The following is a 14,844-nucleotide window of genomic DNA, read 5'->3' on the forward strand; positions in this document are numbered from 1 at the left end:
AAAACCTGCCAGAAATAACTCCTCTCTCTGACATCAGGAATTAATATTCTTGCTGTTTCATGTTACTTTAAATACTATATTATTCAAGATGACACTAAAATTAGACAACTGATACAGCTGTGGGAAATTATTTTCACTTTTAAAATCTCTGTTCTATTTCTCTGTGGAGTATTGTCTCTCCTTAAGGTGCCTGACTTCTCTTCATACTGATGAGAGTTATGTGACCGTGGCAGCAGTATAATATCTGAGATCATATGAGATCATTCTGACTCATGCTTTCTGAATACATGACAATTTTAACCACCACTGGGTTTTCTTAGCTTCCCTTCAGGTTTAATTGCCACATTCCAGTATGAATGCACATAGAAGTGTCTGAGTTATAGTTTGTGTAGACAATTTGAAAAGCAGTGGTGTGTAGAAAGTAGCATATTGTGTTTTTATGGGCCATGTTTGCCCCTGTGGCTGGAGCCAGCACAAGACCTATACAAAATCCAATCCCCATGGAGATCTTAGCCTGAGAAGTCAGGTAGCACTTGGCTGTTGCAGACTTCATCCTCTGCCCTCACTGAACATTGCCAGAAAGCAGATCATGTAGAATGCCCTCAATTCTGCTGTATGAAAGTTCAGCTTTGGGCAGCAATTCCATAACTTAGTAACTCAGTCTACTTTCTTCCCATCAAGTTTCTTTGTAGTTCCCCATGTCCCTTTGTCAATAAACCCATTAGTGAAAACAAATATAAGGGAGTTGCTGACCTTGTAGCATAACTTCTGCAAAATACTGCTGCTCTGTGGATCATAGGCCAGGATACTTGCCATGGAGAATAAAGCTGCTCATCAGTTAGCCTCACAGTTTCTCGTAGAACTGGACATGATGAAAAAACTGGGACACCCATTGTGGAAATCATGTTTTATTTCCTTGATTTCCCTACTTACCCTGAGTTCCCGAAGCTCCATTTATAATTAATATACAGGAATAACTATGTCTGAAGGGCATTTTTTCTCACCTATCTTTGACATCTTATCTTAGGATGAGGTGAATCATCTTTTGGTATTTCTCATTTTTCTCCATTAGCTGTAAAGTCAGACTGGTGCAGCTGTAGACAGTTTTTAAATACCTGAATTACATGAGATGAATCATTGTCCCGGTGTAGAAAAGGCCTTGTCCTAAAGAAATCGGGTATCACACAGTTTACATGATACATAATTTGGTGCCTGATATGCATTTTGTAGCACAGCTGATGCAACAAATATTCAAGGGGTCTGATAGATTATTGTAATACTGCTACTAGGCATGAGCATTGCTGAGATCCTGTGTTCTGCAAGGGGCAGTTAGCCTGGGGCAGCAACATTAGAGTGCTGAGTAGAGGCAGGAAGGGAAGCATTTGCTGTGCTCTGTCCCAGAAACCTCAAGTGCCCCCTGCCTAGTCACATACAGCAGACTTCCTTCTGGACATGCAGCCCATGCTCTGTAATACTCATATTACTGAACAGTTGTGCTCAGTAATAAAAAGGAAACACAGTTTGGAACAAAATAATTTTATCAAGTGTTTCTCTGGTTAAAAATAAAAAATCCAAATGAAGAAATAGTAGTGGGAAGGTTTTTTCTTCTAACACACCTTTCTGTTTAATCCACATCAGGCAAAACAAAGTCTTCCTTCTAGAAGACATAATACTGTGATGTCTCCAGTGCAGCAATAGGCAATAGTGCTGAATGCCTTTCTCATGATAGGGTCACCAAACAGCATCTTGATTCAGAGTACATCTGTTCAGAGCTTATCAGGGCCATGCTCTTCTAGGGCAAGGTAATATATTTATTTTCTTTCTCCCACTGGCTGCACCAGCAGGTGCATTGCTGCTGTTCCCAGCTTGAAGGCTTCTCTTGCAGGATTGGACTATCATGGTAGTTGGAAAAAACGCACAGTTCCTCAGCCAAAATTAGCCAGTAGGTCACATCAAAAATTAATCGTCCCAGTCTCAAGTGGTTGATTCTTGGCAGAACTTCTCATTTAAGGAGGTTAGGAATAAATTAAGCAAATAATTACTTTATGCAGATGAAATATTCACTCTACATCCTATGCATCAAGAAGCTTTAAGCCTTCCTACATAGTAGGCTCAGTGTATGTCACAATATATGCAGGCTAGCTTCTGTAAGCAAACAGTCCTGCAGACAGTGCACCCATGGCAGCATGCCGCTGCATATGGGTCCATGTTCATCTTTTTACCTAGCTAATTAGGTGGGCTTTGCAGCCTTTTCTCACTGAGCCCATTACATTGTGGGCACATGTCCAGCACACTAGGCAGTACTGGTATGTCTGCACAAACTTGTCACAGTGTCTTCACACATGCAAAGCTGTCGGTAGGCTGTTTTTAGTTTTCTGGACTGGTTGTTTTGTTGGGGGCTTTCTTTGTGATTTAGATTGGCACAAGGATGTATTGAAAAAATAAATGTTGCAGCATGAAAATTCTGGAATAGATAATTGTTGAAACTTGCTGGTATTCCTTCTTTGAATAGATCACTGGAGTATCAGATACATAGTGGTAGTAGCTGATGTCTATGTTCCCTACAGTGCCCAGAGATCTGCTTCATGGCTAGAAGCCAACATGTAAAACCAAATCAGAACAGAGAAAATAAAACCTGACTTCTTTTGCTCATCCTGTGTTTAACAGCTGAACACTCCTGTGTGAAATACTTCTTGGCATTGTAACACAACAGCCTCAAGGATTGGTTTGATGCTATTGCTGGAACAGATAAAATAGTTATTGTATTTCTGCTGAGCAAAGATGCCTAAAATCCTTTTTTTGTATTTGGAATACAAAACCTATACATGGTGTATACATGATATGTTGTATACATGTGATGCAGGGCCAGGCTGATCTGCCTGTATTATTTTTCACACATCCCTGTAATATGTCCAGATAGTAGAATTTAAAGAAAAGTGCTGTTTGCACCATCAGGGTTATCAGCTTGTAGCAGATAGAGCCTTATAGTTGTAATGAAGAACAAATAGTAAAGATTTCTTCAGTGTTGGCTTGCATACTTCTGTGCACCAGAGACAAATCAATATTTGTTTTAATTTAAGAAAAAACAACCAGCATAAAAAAAAAGACCTTATTACCTCAGACATCTGCCACCCAAAAGAGTGTTCTGAATAGGTGCAACAGCTTTTAATGAGGTTGAAAGCATCCGATAAGGTTAAAAGATGGGGAATACACAGCATTTACTTAGATGAGCAATTGAGAAAATGTGCACATCCCCTAATTTGCTAAAAATAAAATCCAAAAGAATTTGGGAAAAAAAGAAAGCCTATCCTAGCTCTTTACATTGCTGAATTTATCCAATAATTTCTTCCCAGCCATAATCAGCGACAGATTGTTCCTATTGCCTGTCTCATCTACGTGTGTCTGTGACCATGGCCTGTGAGCAAAACACCTCATTATATGTACATTTCTCCCCACATGCCATACAGAATATTATCATGTATTGCTGTAGACTATAGGCAGCTTTGATCCCCTGAAAGGCAAGGAGAGGACTGGCACATGGATCCCACCTGATATGGCCTTACAGTGTGTCTGTAACCTCTGAAGTGCTCTGCAGTTGAGCACTGCAGATGCAGCTTAAGTTAACTGATGGTGTCAGTTGCTTGTGATCAGGATTAAAAGCATCACAGGCTGCTCTGAGTGACACTGCAGAAGAGTTGTTGCTCTTACAAATCTTGGGGGTAATCCTCCTCATTAATATATGCAGTCTGTGCTACCCAACTCTACAGAAAAAAAAAAATCTTAGAAAGGGAGCACTAAAAAGCATTTTGTTAGTGCAGTCTGGCAGTCATGTTCTGCAACTTGAAATGCACACAGATAGAGCAAACCAGAAAAGCCTGCAGGAAACAATTTAAACAATTTGATTTGGAAGGCGTGTGTGAATGCAGTTTTTGTACCCACATTGAAGGTGATCCTGATGCTCAAGGTGAAATCTACAGAGTTTCTCTCCAATGTGGAATAAGAGAAAGGAAAAATGAAACATCTTTAGCTAAGTTTTTTGAACATAAAACCATACTTGTTATCTGCATTTGGGGATTTAAGATACATAGGTTTTAGCAGAAATCAGGTGCTTCAGTGATTTGAGAAAGCTCTGCTGGAGGCTCAGCTGAACCTTTTGATGTCAAAATAAAATTGTATTTCCAGTAAATTCTTACAATTATTTCATCTCCCCCAAGGTGTATAATTTTAATCCTAGGTGTTCTGGCTCATCTTGTAGGTTAGGACACACACTAATGATAACTGTGGTTATCATTGGAGTATGACAATATGTACAACAGTAGAAATTGCAGTTCTGCTGTCAAGGCCTGTTTTTCTGGAGGAAAAAAATCCCTTTGAACACCCTTGAAGGTCATGCTGTGAAAGACTAACTGCTTTAAAGTGTGGTTTATGGAGCTTGGCCAAAGCACTTGAAGTGCTTTTGGTCATATATCAGCATTGTTGCATTTCAAATGGAATCACACAGTAAATCTTCATTTGCTAGGAAATTTTCAGGTCCTTTCATCTGAAGCTATTTCAGTGTTGCTTTGTTGACTCTTTGTTTTAGGAGGCAAAAAGTGTTTCTGGCAGTTTGGTAGCTGGGCACATCTTTAAAGAAAATGCTATAAATCAAATAAACACAATTACAAGGCAGAAGCAACTAATTCTGAAAAATATCGAGCTAGATTTCTCAAATTGAACAACAGATAGATCTGGCAGTGTGCATGCTGCATTTGTGAGGAAACAGGACATAGATTCTGCATACAGCTATAAGGCCCCTAGATCTTAAAAGGTATAGGAAGTAGACCAGAATTTTGAGCTGTGGCATGGTGCAAGCAGCTGATGAACCATCCCAGATTAACAGTGGCACTCTTCATACCGGCTTGGTACCTGTATGGTACATGTCAAGTCTATGCTGTTAGGTTTTTCTATCTCCTGACAGGTCCCAAGTTGCAGACTGTTAGGCGACCATCCCATGGTTAGAAGGTTGTATGGATACATGCAAGGCTGCATCAGTATCAAGAAACTAGAGGCAGAAAGCCTGTTGTGCAAATGGCACCACACAATTTACATCCACGTAGTTAATCAGTCCCTAAAATACAGCATGTACGTGACCTTGCCAGTGCTGTCTGACGGGAGCAGCCCAGGCCAGGCCCAACCCCAGCCAGCCAACCACTACCTGTGATCACAGCTCAGTGCTCCAGTTGTCACCCTAGTCCTGGCCAGTTTAGTTACAGAGACATTTTCCACCACCACATGTACAGGACACCTGCAAGGAGATTGTTTAAAGGACTAATCATGGGCTTAGAGAGCAGCAATGGCTTTAATCTGTGTGCTTTTACAGACTCATCATATAGCTTCAAGTCAGGCAAATGCTTTTCAACTTATTTTCTTCCTAGCTACAGATACTAATCTGCCTTCTTAACAGGACTATTATTATGTGAAGTATTATTACTATGAAGCTATGTAAAGCAATCTAAAAATACTGTTATCAGCTCCATGGTGTCACTCATTGCAATACAGACTAACTCATGCAGAACCCTCCATTACAGCTGCACCTTTCAAATGACTGATATTTCTCACCTGTAAATGCATTTTACAAAAAAAAAAAAAAAATTGTCTATATGCAGCTAGAAAATTAAATAGGATAGAAGAGAGAGGAACAGTGAAATTTAAGTACTGAACAGTTCAGGAAACCCTTCTCAATATTCAGGGCTCTCTCAAAGAGGCAGTAAGCAATTTTAGCCCTCAGATTGTCACCATAAATAATGAACTATAAATTCTCCTTGGGACAGAATCTATGTTCTGTGTGTGCACAGGTATCCTGCACTCATAGGATTTGATGTTTTTCAGAACCATGTATTAAAGAGATGTGGTATACAGCCAGGAGCAAAAAGGCAGGCTTTCCTAGCAACCAAAGAATTCTTAGTAACTCCTCTTGTTTATACTAGCACAGGTACACTCGAAAATACTATTGCTGAGTCTGATTAATACAAGTCTCTGTATTTAAACACAATCATGGGATTATGTATGTATCCATTAGGGCAGATTAATTAGAAAGAATTGCCTGTTAGCAACTGAAAATTAATTTCCTCTCTTAAAGCCTTTGCTCTGCAATACTCATTTTCAAAATTAATGCTTCTCATTTTTATGCAGCATGCATGCTGCCAAAGTGCTGATGCTTACTCCACACAGCATACTAGAAAGTCTACTGCTTAGACACTATTTGGGTCCATTGATACAGTAATCAAACCTTATAATAAATGACTGCATATTTTTCAGAAACTGCATTTGGTGATGTTTAATTTGTAGAAATATAAACCAAAAATTCATCTTTGTCATCCTAACCACATATCCTATTTTCTCTTGCATGAGTGTATTAATATATATATTATTTATTAACTCATGACCCAAATTCTAGCCTTCTAGTTAAAATGACAACCCAAGATGTTCTTCTGAAGTTAAGTTTTATCATATTTTTTATTTGACATTTTTCTCAATTTATACTTTGAACATAAATACACAAGTTTTATGGCTCATGTTACAAAAGACACTACTATGTGTTAGAAAACATATATAGAATATAGTGTAGTGGTTACATTTGCTCCCCTTTTTTCCTATTTTCATAACTTCTATTAGTCTAGAAAAGCAGTATCAGAAAGCAAAATCCAGCCTCTGAGCAGCACAGTCTGTAACAGCTATAGAACTATTTGCCAGCTGTAAGAGAAACTTTGGTTCCTGCCTCTTTTCATAGTAACGTAATTCCAGTAAGTTGCAGTCAAAAAGAAACATTGCACCTTGTGCTCAGTTAGTTACTAAAATCTAGTTCATGACAATGTGTCTTTTTAAAGACAGACATACAGCTTCTCTTTTGCTTTACAGCTTAGATAAATAGATAGGTATTTTCAAAACGGGAAAAGAATGAGGGACCCATTCATTTCTTACAGAAGTCAGTGTCTTTCAGAAGAGCAGATTTTTACTGTGTTTTTACTGTTCTTTTGATAGAACTGAAGAAAATTACATTTCAGCTGACAGAATAAATGTCTCTTTATAACTCTTAAAAATTACTGCTAGAGGATCCTGTAATAACACCATGCATTGACTTCCAGTTGAGTGTGTGGTGGACGCTACTTACTGCTCCTAGTGATCAAGATCCATCAGGGAGTAGATGTGATTCTCCAGTCCTGAATGCAGGGACATGGAATACCATGCCCAAGGAGCATGTGAAATAAAACCTGTGGTCTTTTTGCTGCAGTGTAGCCAAGGTATACTAGATTATAGATGCTTTATACACAGAAAAATCTTTTAATTTGTTTTTCAGTATACATACATTAAACTGCACAATGTAGTAGTTCCACACAGTGGGCAAAGAGCAGCTCCTAGGGCCATAGCTATGGAAGAGTGTAGAAAATGAAACTGGCCTTGATTTCTCAAGCCAGGGGGAACCTAGGTAGTAGGTCAGGGAGAAGAAGAAAATTGGGAAAATATTGCCAGCTGCTTGGCTTAGAGGCACTCTGCTTTTTTCTTTATTTCTTTTTTTCTCTACCAGAACAACACTAAGCCTATGCCAACACTGACAATACTCAACTGAAGTTGCAAGACACACAGCAAAAGACATGGAAGAAGAACATAAAACAGTAATGAAGATCCTAAGCCTACAATCCCATCTGTAACAAGTATCCTTTGTGACTCATTGAAATCCATGCTATTAACGGCTCAATGGAGAATGTGGGCAAAGCCTCTGAAATCAGAGGCTTTTTGAAATTCCTATTTTGGTGCCACTTAGCAGGCAAAGACTGCCTTCATCAGCATTCCCTCTGTCCCACTCACTGGCATCAGGCATCAGGGAAGACCTGATGTTAGTCCAGTGTTCTGTCAAACTTCTCAGTCAGCCTACACACTGATTTTGGGGTCTTCTTGATAGAGGCTTGCTTTTTAAAGTAGACAAGACTGAAAATTTTAGACATACACAAATCATCTGCAAAATTAAGAAAATAAATTTCAGCAACATTTTACAAACCCCAGCCCTACTGCTATATCCAACAAAATACCTCAGTCTCTAGTACCATTTGCCTTGAAATGGCACATGCTGGGAAACTGCCATTATGGTTGATAGTGATTTAAACTAGACAGATTAAAACAAAACATAGTGGAATCAATTAGAAGTAGCAGAAACAATTTCAGGGTAAGTCACCCTCTTAGTTGGATAATAATGGTACCAAAGTAGCCAGGTTTTATTTGGTTCTAGTCAATGCATATATGTGACAAACATTCTACTTCAGATATACTTAAATGGCATTTTACTGAACTAATGGATACTATTAGAGGTCTTAACAAAACTGAAACTTAATTATCTTTTCTCTGTATTTCAGTCTACTGATGAGGGAAAATAATGCTTCCAGTGACTATTCAACCAGTTATCTGCATTAAACGGATTTTGACAGATGGTACCTCATCACCATTTCTGGCAATGTCTTTATGAACTGAAGTCTTGTATTTCACACGTGCAGAGATTAGTGCAACAGGCAATTTCAGTTCAAAACCCAAATTAAAAGTTTCCTTTGGAAAGACATCAATTCACAAATAAAACATTGATTAAGTCCCTACTTAGAATTAATCTTTTTAACAGTACCAAAGCGACAGCTTGCCCATCTGAGGGACTGAAGCTTGCACCCCACTTTTCCAGTATCCATTTACAGGACTGTGGTTTGCTGAAACTGGGTGAAAAGAAGTGCTCATCACTCAGGTATGACCATTATCTCTGGTGTTGCACCGTGACATTACTTGATAGATGCTTGCCTGGGGACAGAGCACAACTCAGCTAATGTAGGACTTACAGTGATTACCTGCACTTCCTATAGATATTCCTATATTAGTATATTTCTTCCCAATTAATAACTTTATTAATTTACCAGATGTGCATGCCTCCTTAGAAATGTTACAATCCCTGTTTAGCTTTGATATTGAGTTGCAAAGGGAAGATGTTATATATGAGATGTATAGAGATGTTAGCAGCTCTATAATGCACAGCTGTCCTGCATCTGTATTTTCTATCTGCCTGAAGCCACTGCATCCTTGTAACTTTCTGTATAACAAAACCAAGTCACATACACATTGCACCTACTAAGAAAATTAATGTGCTTTTTGTATGGCAACATTTCTAATAATACTGAGCATTAGAAATTAGTATTTAAGAAAATCTATGTTCTATGTTGAAACAAACAAATACTGATTAATTAATTTAGACAGTTTTGTTCCAGCCAAACTCTGGTTTGTGGAATGAAGTTTTAAACTATTATAATTCTTTCCAAATTAATATTAGCTCACATTAGACTACATATTATTTAAAAATATTTGCTAATTTGTTAAAATCTACTGATCCATGCAATATGTCACTTTGGAAAAAGTAGGAACAACTGATTTATGTAAGCAGAAACCAGCTGAGACAAGGCATGTCTTCCTTGCCTTCCTAAGTGCTACAGAATTTAATTAACATAATAAAGATATTTATAAATGTGAGTATAAATAAGGTAAGAGATTCTAAAACCATTTAAAAGTCCCTAACAATTCCTTTTTTTTTTCCTAAGTATCAAAGACAGCACCAATAGCTAAACATTTTCCAATACTCAACACTGCAGAATGTTCTAAGTATGTGAGGACTGTCATGCACCCTTAATCCTGTGATCCAAGCCTACTGAAATTGCTCCCAGGTGTATAAAGTCTATCTGCTTGGGTCCCAAGCTGGCATTAGCCACAAAAGGATATCACACATTTTTTTAACAGCAAAAACAATCTTGGATCTTATTTAGTTCAGGTTAGATATTTAATAGCGGGATTTGCCAGACCATCACTGAAGACACTAGTTCATCTTGTCGCTGCTGCTTGGTTTTCTTGTTCACTCTTCTGTGTCCTTGGCCACCAGAAATTACTAAAACTGAACTTGCTTTCATTTTCCTAGATTTTTGTCTTTTACTTTTAAATGAGATATTCTGATCCTTCAAAAGCTCATAAATGTTACTGTCCTCTGGTCTGTGTTCTAGGGAGCTTGATCCATGAGACAAAGTAAGGGATCCAGAAGATGATGACAAGTCACTTCTTTGTGCAATGGACCCGACTGAATCCCCCAGCCAAACTGCAGTGTCCTGGGTGTTACTAAGGGAAGAGCCTGGTCTTTCACTGTGCAGAATGTTCTTTTGGTCATCATCCTTAGGTTCTGAGCCAGGAAGGAGGCTGTTCCTCAATTTGTTTCTGTTCTTCTTGTTTATAGATGTAGCTGTTACAAGGAACTTGACTGGACTATTGTGTGCATGGTATGACACCATTCCTCTTCCTGGAGCCAAAAGAAAAGACACAATTAAAGAACATTATTTTTCAGACCACAGTGTTCTACCATAATTAGTTCATGAAATTTGCTCAGAATAGCATAACACTTAAAGCCCTATTATATACATCCAGTCTTTCGCCTTGTGTGGACACTATTTACAGAAAAAAATCAGTACATAAATAATGTTCTACCGTAAGTGTTTTAGGATTAATAAATCAGATGAAATAGGGCATATGAACTTTACCTGAAGCATTTTTGTGCTCTGTTCTCACTACAGCATGAGCACATAAATACTGCTGATGTTTTAGCTGGCATCAACGCAAACGTAACACTGAGTTTTCTCCAGTAATCCCCACATATTTTGTGTAGCCCAAATCAATCCTGTTCTACCTCTGTACCTCTCCAGAACAGCATAAGAATATCTGTTTCATTGCAACAGACCCATCCACACTGTACAACAGGAACTAAAACTCATCTTTCTGGTTGTCTAGTTACCATTACAGATTCATAAGGAATTGACTGAAAAATATTTTTTTCTTTTTTCTTTTTTAAAGTATTTAATCAGTGGGATATTGGTGGTACAAGGAAGATTTACACAGTGCTAATCATCAGAATGTATGAAAAACAAATTGCACATGGTCAAATTGAGAAGCTATAACAGTATCAATAGATGTGCCTTTTAGAGCAAAAAAAGGGAGAAAAAAAATTGCATTCTACTAAGTAAGCTACAATATGAAAAAGAGCTCAGCTAGCAAGGGGAAAAGCCCACACACCTTACAAATCACTACATCCATCCCTAACTCCCAAATGCATTTCATGTTACGAGAAAACACATTCTGTTTTTACAGAAGTGTAATCATATAAAGGTGAATTATCACTATTGGAAACTTAATGGGGACAAGCTACGATTTTAAAATTCAAAATACGTGTCTCAAAGACTATAAAAACACATCTCTAAATGTAATGTTGCTAGATCTGAGAAATCTGACAAATCTTAATCCCAGACAAATGCAAGAATATATGACATAAACCAAAATAATAGAAACAGAAAATGGAAGAATGAGAGATTTTTTGATTCTGCAGCTATGCATATTCTTGTAATTGCATTTATTTTCACCTAAGATAGGTTCCAGATTTTTACAAAGCCTTTATCCTGTGTCATACCAGATTATTGCTGCGTATTTTGCTGAACACAGAGGATTTAATTTTCATTTTGTGAAGTTACATAATCTTTTTTTTTTCCCCCTGGAGGAAGCTGCAAACGGCTTGCCTCATAAAATATGCCAGCTTCCCTCTGCAACACAGAAGCTTGAGCAGAATTCTGAATCCAAAACACTGGGGAAAAACCCCTATTAAACACATTTTATGACCTTGCTTCTGCTAGTAGCTTAAACATTTGTATAGTGATGCAGCAGCATTTGTATGTTTGTATTTCAAATGGGATAATATGAAAGTAACTCATAAATACATCTCTCCAGATTGCAAAAAACCTCAATCACTGTTAAAATAATGAATTATATACTTTCATTGATCTTCCAAGTCTCCAGTTTGGGGGAAAAACGAACACAACCAATTTATTCAATAACCAGTTAGACAACATGCTCATTTTTCAGTATCTGTGTCTCTAAACCTAATGCATCTATTTTCCCTAAATCTGGTAAAAGACTGTCTGCATTCTCTTTTCATTCCCATATATTTGGCTGTATTCTGACAGGATTAATGCCTCTTAAATTATCTCTTAAAGAAAAACAGTTGTCCCCTCTCAAACAACTGGGACAAGACAAGACAAGTATCTGGATAATATTGTAAAGCTTGGAAAGAACAAGTATAATTTCATCACACAGCTCTTTTATCTAAACAATACATTTAATTTGGCAGGTTCACTTAAGTTACTAGCAAAAGAGAAGGGATATCTTCAGTACTTGATCTGTTTGAGAAATTTCACTCACCAGTTACTTTGGGAATCCCCTGCAAGCGCGGCACTGGTAACGCTACGATTATGCCCAGGTTTGTTCCAACCAGCAATAACCCATGGCACACCAGGAGGCTGGTCACAGAGACACGCTGCTGCCCTGTGGAGTTTAGCAAGTGCTCCATTACTGAACAGTGATGACCTTTGCTTTGATCAAAGCAACTTCAGGCAAACACAATCACCTGTAGCATCTCAATTCCACAAAGTGCTCATTGCAAAGGCAAATATTTTGCTGGATTATGGAATTACAGTTTACATACATGAAAATTTAAATATTATTGAACATCTGAAACATTCTGCCCCAAATCTCTGAACCACAGCATCTAAAGGTAGACACAGACTGTCTCTACAAACATGCTTTTATGAGTAGGCTATGTTTGTATATTCCAAAAAATAAAACTGAAAGGCATTTCACAATACTCAGTAACACACTAAAGACTCAAGCCTGCTCACAGTTGCTTTTTTCCCTAATTTTTAATCTGTGAAACTCTATCAGAACTGCTGAGTCCACCTGTCTAACTTTGGGTCCTCACATACAAGTATGGCATTGGCTTATTGGAAGAAGTCTAGTGGAAAGCAACCAAGATGATCAGGAGACTGGAGATACCAAAGGAAGTGCTGTCTGCACATACCTGATGGAAGGATGCACAGAAGACAGGCAGACTCTATCCACATGTGCACAGTGATACAATAAGACACAGCATGCTCAAATTTAGAGCATGAGAAAATTGTATTCTACACAGGGAAAAACTGCATCACAATAAAAGTGGTCAAAACTGCAGTGGGTTGCTCAGAGAGGTTATGCAATCTCCATCCCATCCCAAAGTATTAAAAATTTGACTGGACAAGACCTTGAACAAACAGTCTAATCAGCCTTTCTTCATGAAGGATGAACAAGACCACCTCCAGATTAAGTTCCAATCAAAATTACTCTATGATTTTATAGTTTTCTACAACACTATTTACAAAATTGCTATTTTTCCAATGAAAACAAAGCAATTTTTGCATGTAATGTTGACTAAAATATGTTTCATTCAGTTTAGATGGATTTTCAAAATGGCCTTGACAAGTTTCAGAAGAAATTATGATCTGCCCAAACTTTTGCCCAAGTTTATGGGAAGGAGCATTTAAACTCTGCTCAAAGCTTGAAGAGTTTCAGGTTCAAAACATACACATTCTCAGATTTATTATTAACTCTACATGTAAGAGAGCAGTCATTCCATCTTCATCACAGCTCTCTAGCTGTGAATCACTTCATTAGCAGGTAGAAAACCTTAATTCCATGTTTGATTTAACTTGAATGAACCCTCATGTTCAGCACTTTGGAGACGGATCTTAATTATGGTGTTTCACAAATGAATGCATTTTCTTTCTTGTCCCTTGAAGCTGAGCTAATTTACATCCAAGAATATATGAACTGCAGGCTCAATGGGGAAGCAGGGAAGGAGCAGCTTGACAGTCACTCAAAGCACTTGACTGGAAAACAGAAGGCAGACCACAGTTCAAGTCTTTCCTCACAGAACTTTATAAAACCAAAATATTAACCCAGCAGTGGTGTGTTTTAAGAAGCTCATATAAAACCAGATCTGGAATCCAAGGTTTGTCTATCTAAAAGCACATCCTGAAACACCCTAAAGGCACAATGATTAGGTTATCCTGGTCAGGTATAACAAGGACAAGTAAGTTTAAAAGGCTCCATCTAGTTGTGCAGACCTTCAGAGACTCCTGCATTGAGTTTCATGATCTGCAGGTGTTTATGGTGGTAGGGTGCATCATCCCTCCTCAGCTAAATAAGCAAGGATGGTCTATGTTGTACACAAATCACAAATCTTTTGAAGTTTGCCTTTTCAATGGGTTTGTTGTTAGGTTTTTCTTTGTTTTGTTTTGGCTTTTTTGTGATATTAATGGGATTAATTTAGTTTCCAAAACAAAGCACACAAAGGCACTCCTTCAGCACAAAAGAAGTCCCAACAGTAATGCCCAAACACCTCTGTGTCCGGAATTTTCAAAAATCAGTATTTGAATTCTATGATTTAGAGCCCAGGCTTGCTCAAATTATATATGGCTTGTGAGTCCTCTCCCACCATTTGTGCCACAGCAAGTGCAAGCTAAGGTGAGCTCAACTTAGAGCTTGTTTTATAAACTACAGAAATACTTGAGTACAATTTTTTAACTTTTAAGGTTATCAAAAGTTCCAAATGCACAGTTGCCTCTCAGTCCCCTGCAGAAGCAAGATGCTCCCATTTTTAAACAATGGATCTTTAATGCTTTTGAAGCATTTAAAAGATAACATTGTATTAAGGATTTCCTGCTCCAAACCTGAAGCAACTTTTAGGCAGTAATTTTTACCTGGCAAGTATGCTTTACTGTTTCCATAAGTAAAAAACCAAATTATCACCCAGCAACTAAGAATCTTAAAAACTGAGTGCAACCTAAAGCATGAAACAGCTACAGTGAGGTCAAAACAAAAATTGCTTGCTGTGAAATCTTGGAAAAGCACAAAACATCTGTATCTGAGAAGATACTTTGAAAT

The 14,844-nt window shown here is 37.9% G+C and overlaps 1 protein-coding gene across 3 annotated transcripts in view; it reads right to left on the bottom strand.

Annotated features, from left to right (window-relative positions):
- Window positions 1-6,476: 6,476 nt before the first annotated feature.
- The window catches only part of ARHGEF10 (Rho guanine nucleotide exchange factor 10), a 99,352-nt gene continuing 90,984 nt past the window's right edge, over window positions 6,477-14,844 (bottom strand). For all 3 annotated transcript variants that reach the window (XM_015622221.1, XM_015622223.1, XM_015622220.1), the window contains 2 exons: window positions 12,289-12,411; window positions 6,477-10,345 (listed from right to left, as the gene is read on the bottom strand). In XM_015622221.1, coding sequence (XP_015477707.1) covers window positions 9,831-10,345; window positions 12,289-12,411 — 638 coding nt within the window. In that variant the 3' untranslated portion in view covers window positions 6,477-9,830. The remainder of the gene's footprint in view (window positions 10,346-12,288; window positions 12,412-14,844) is intronic.

Source organism: Parus major, chromosome 3 (assembly GCF_001522545.3).
Source record: "Parus major isolate Abel chromosome 3, Parus_major1.1, whole genome shotgun sequence".
NCBI classification, from domain to species: domain Eukaryota; kingdom Metazoa; phylum Chordata; class Aves; order Passeriformes; family Paridae; genus Parus; species Parus major.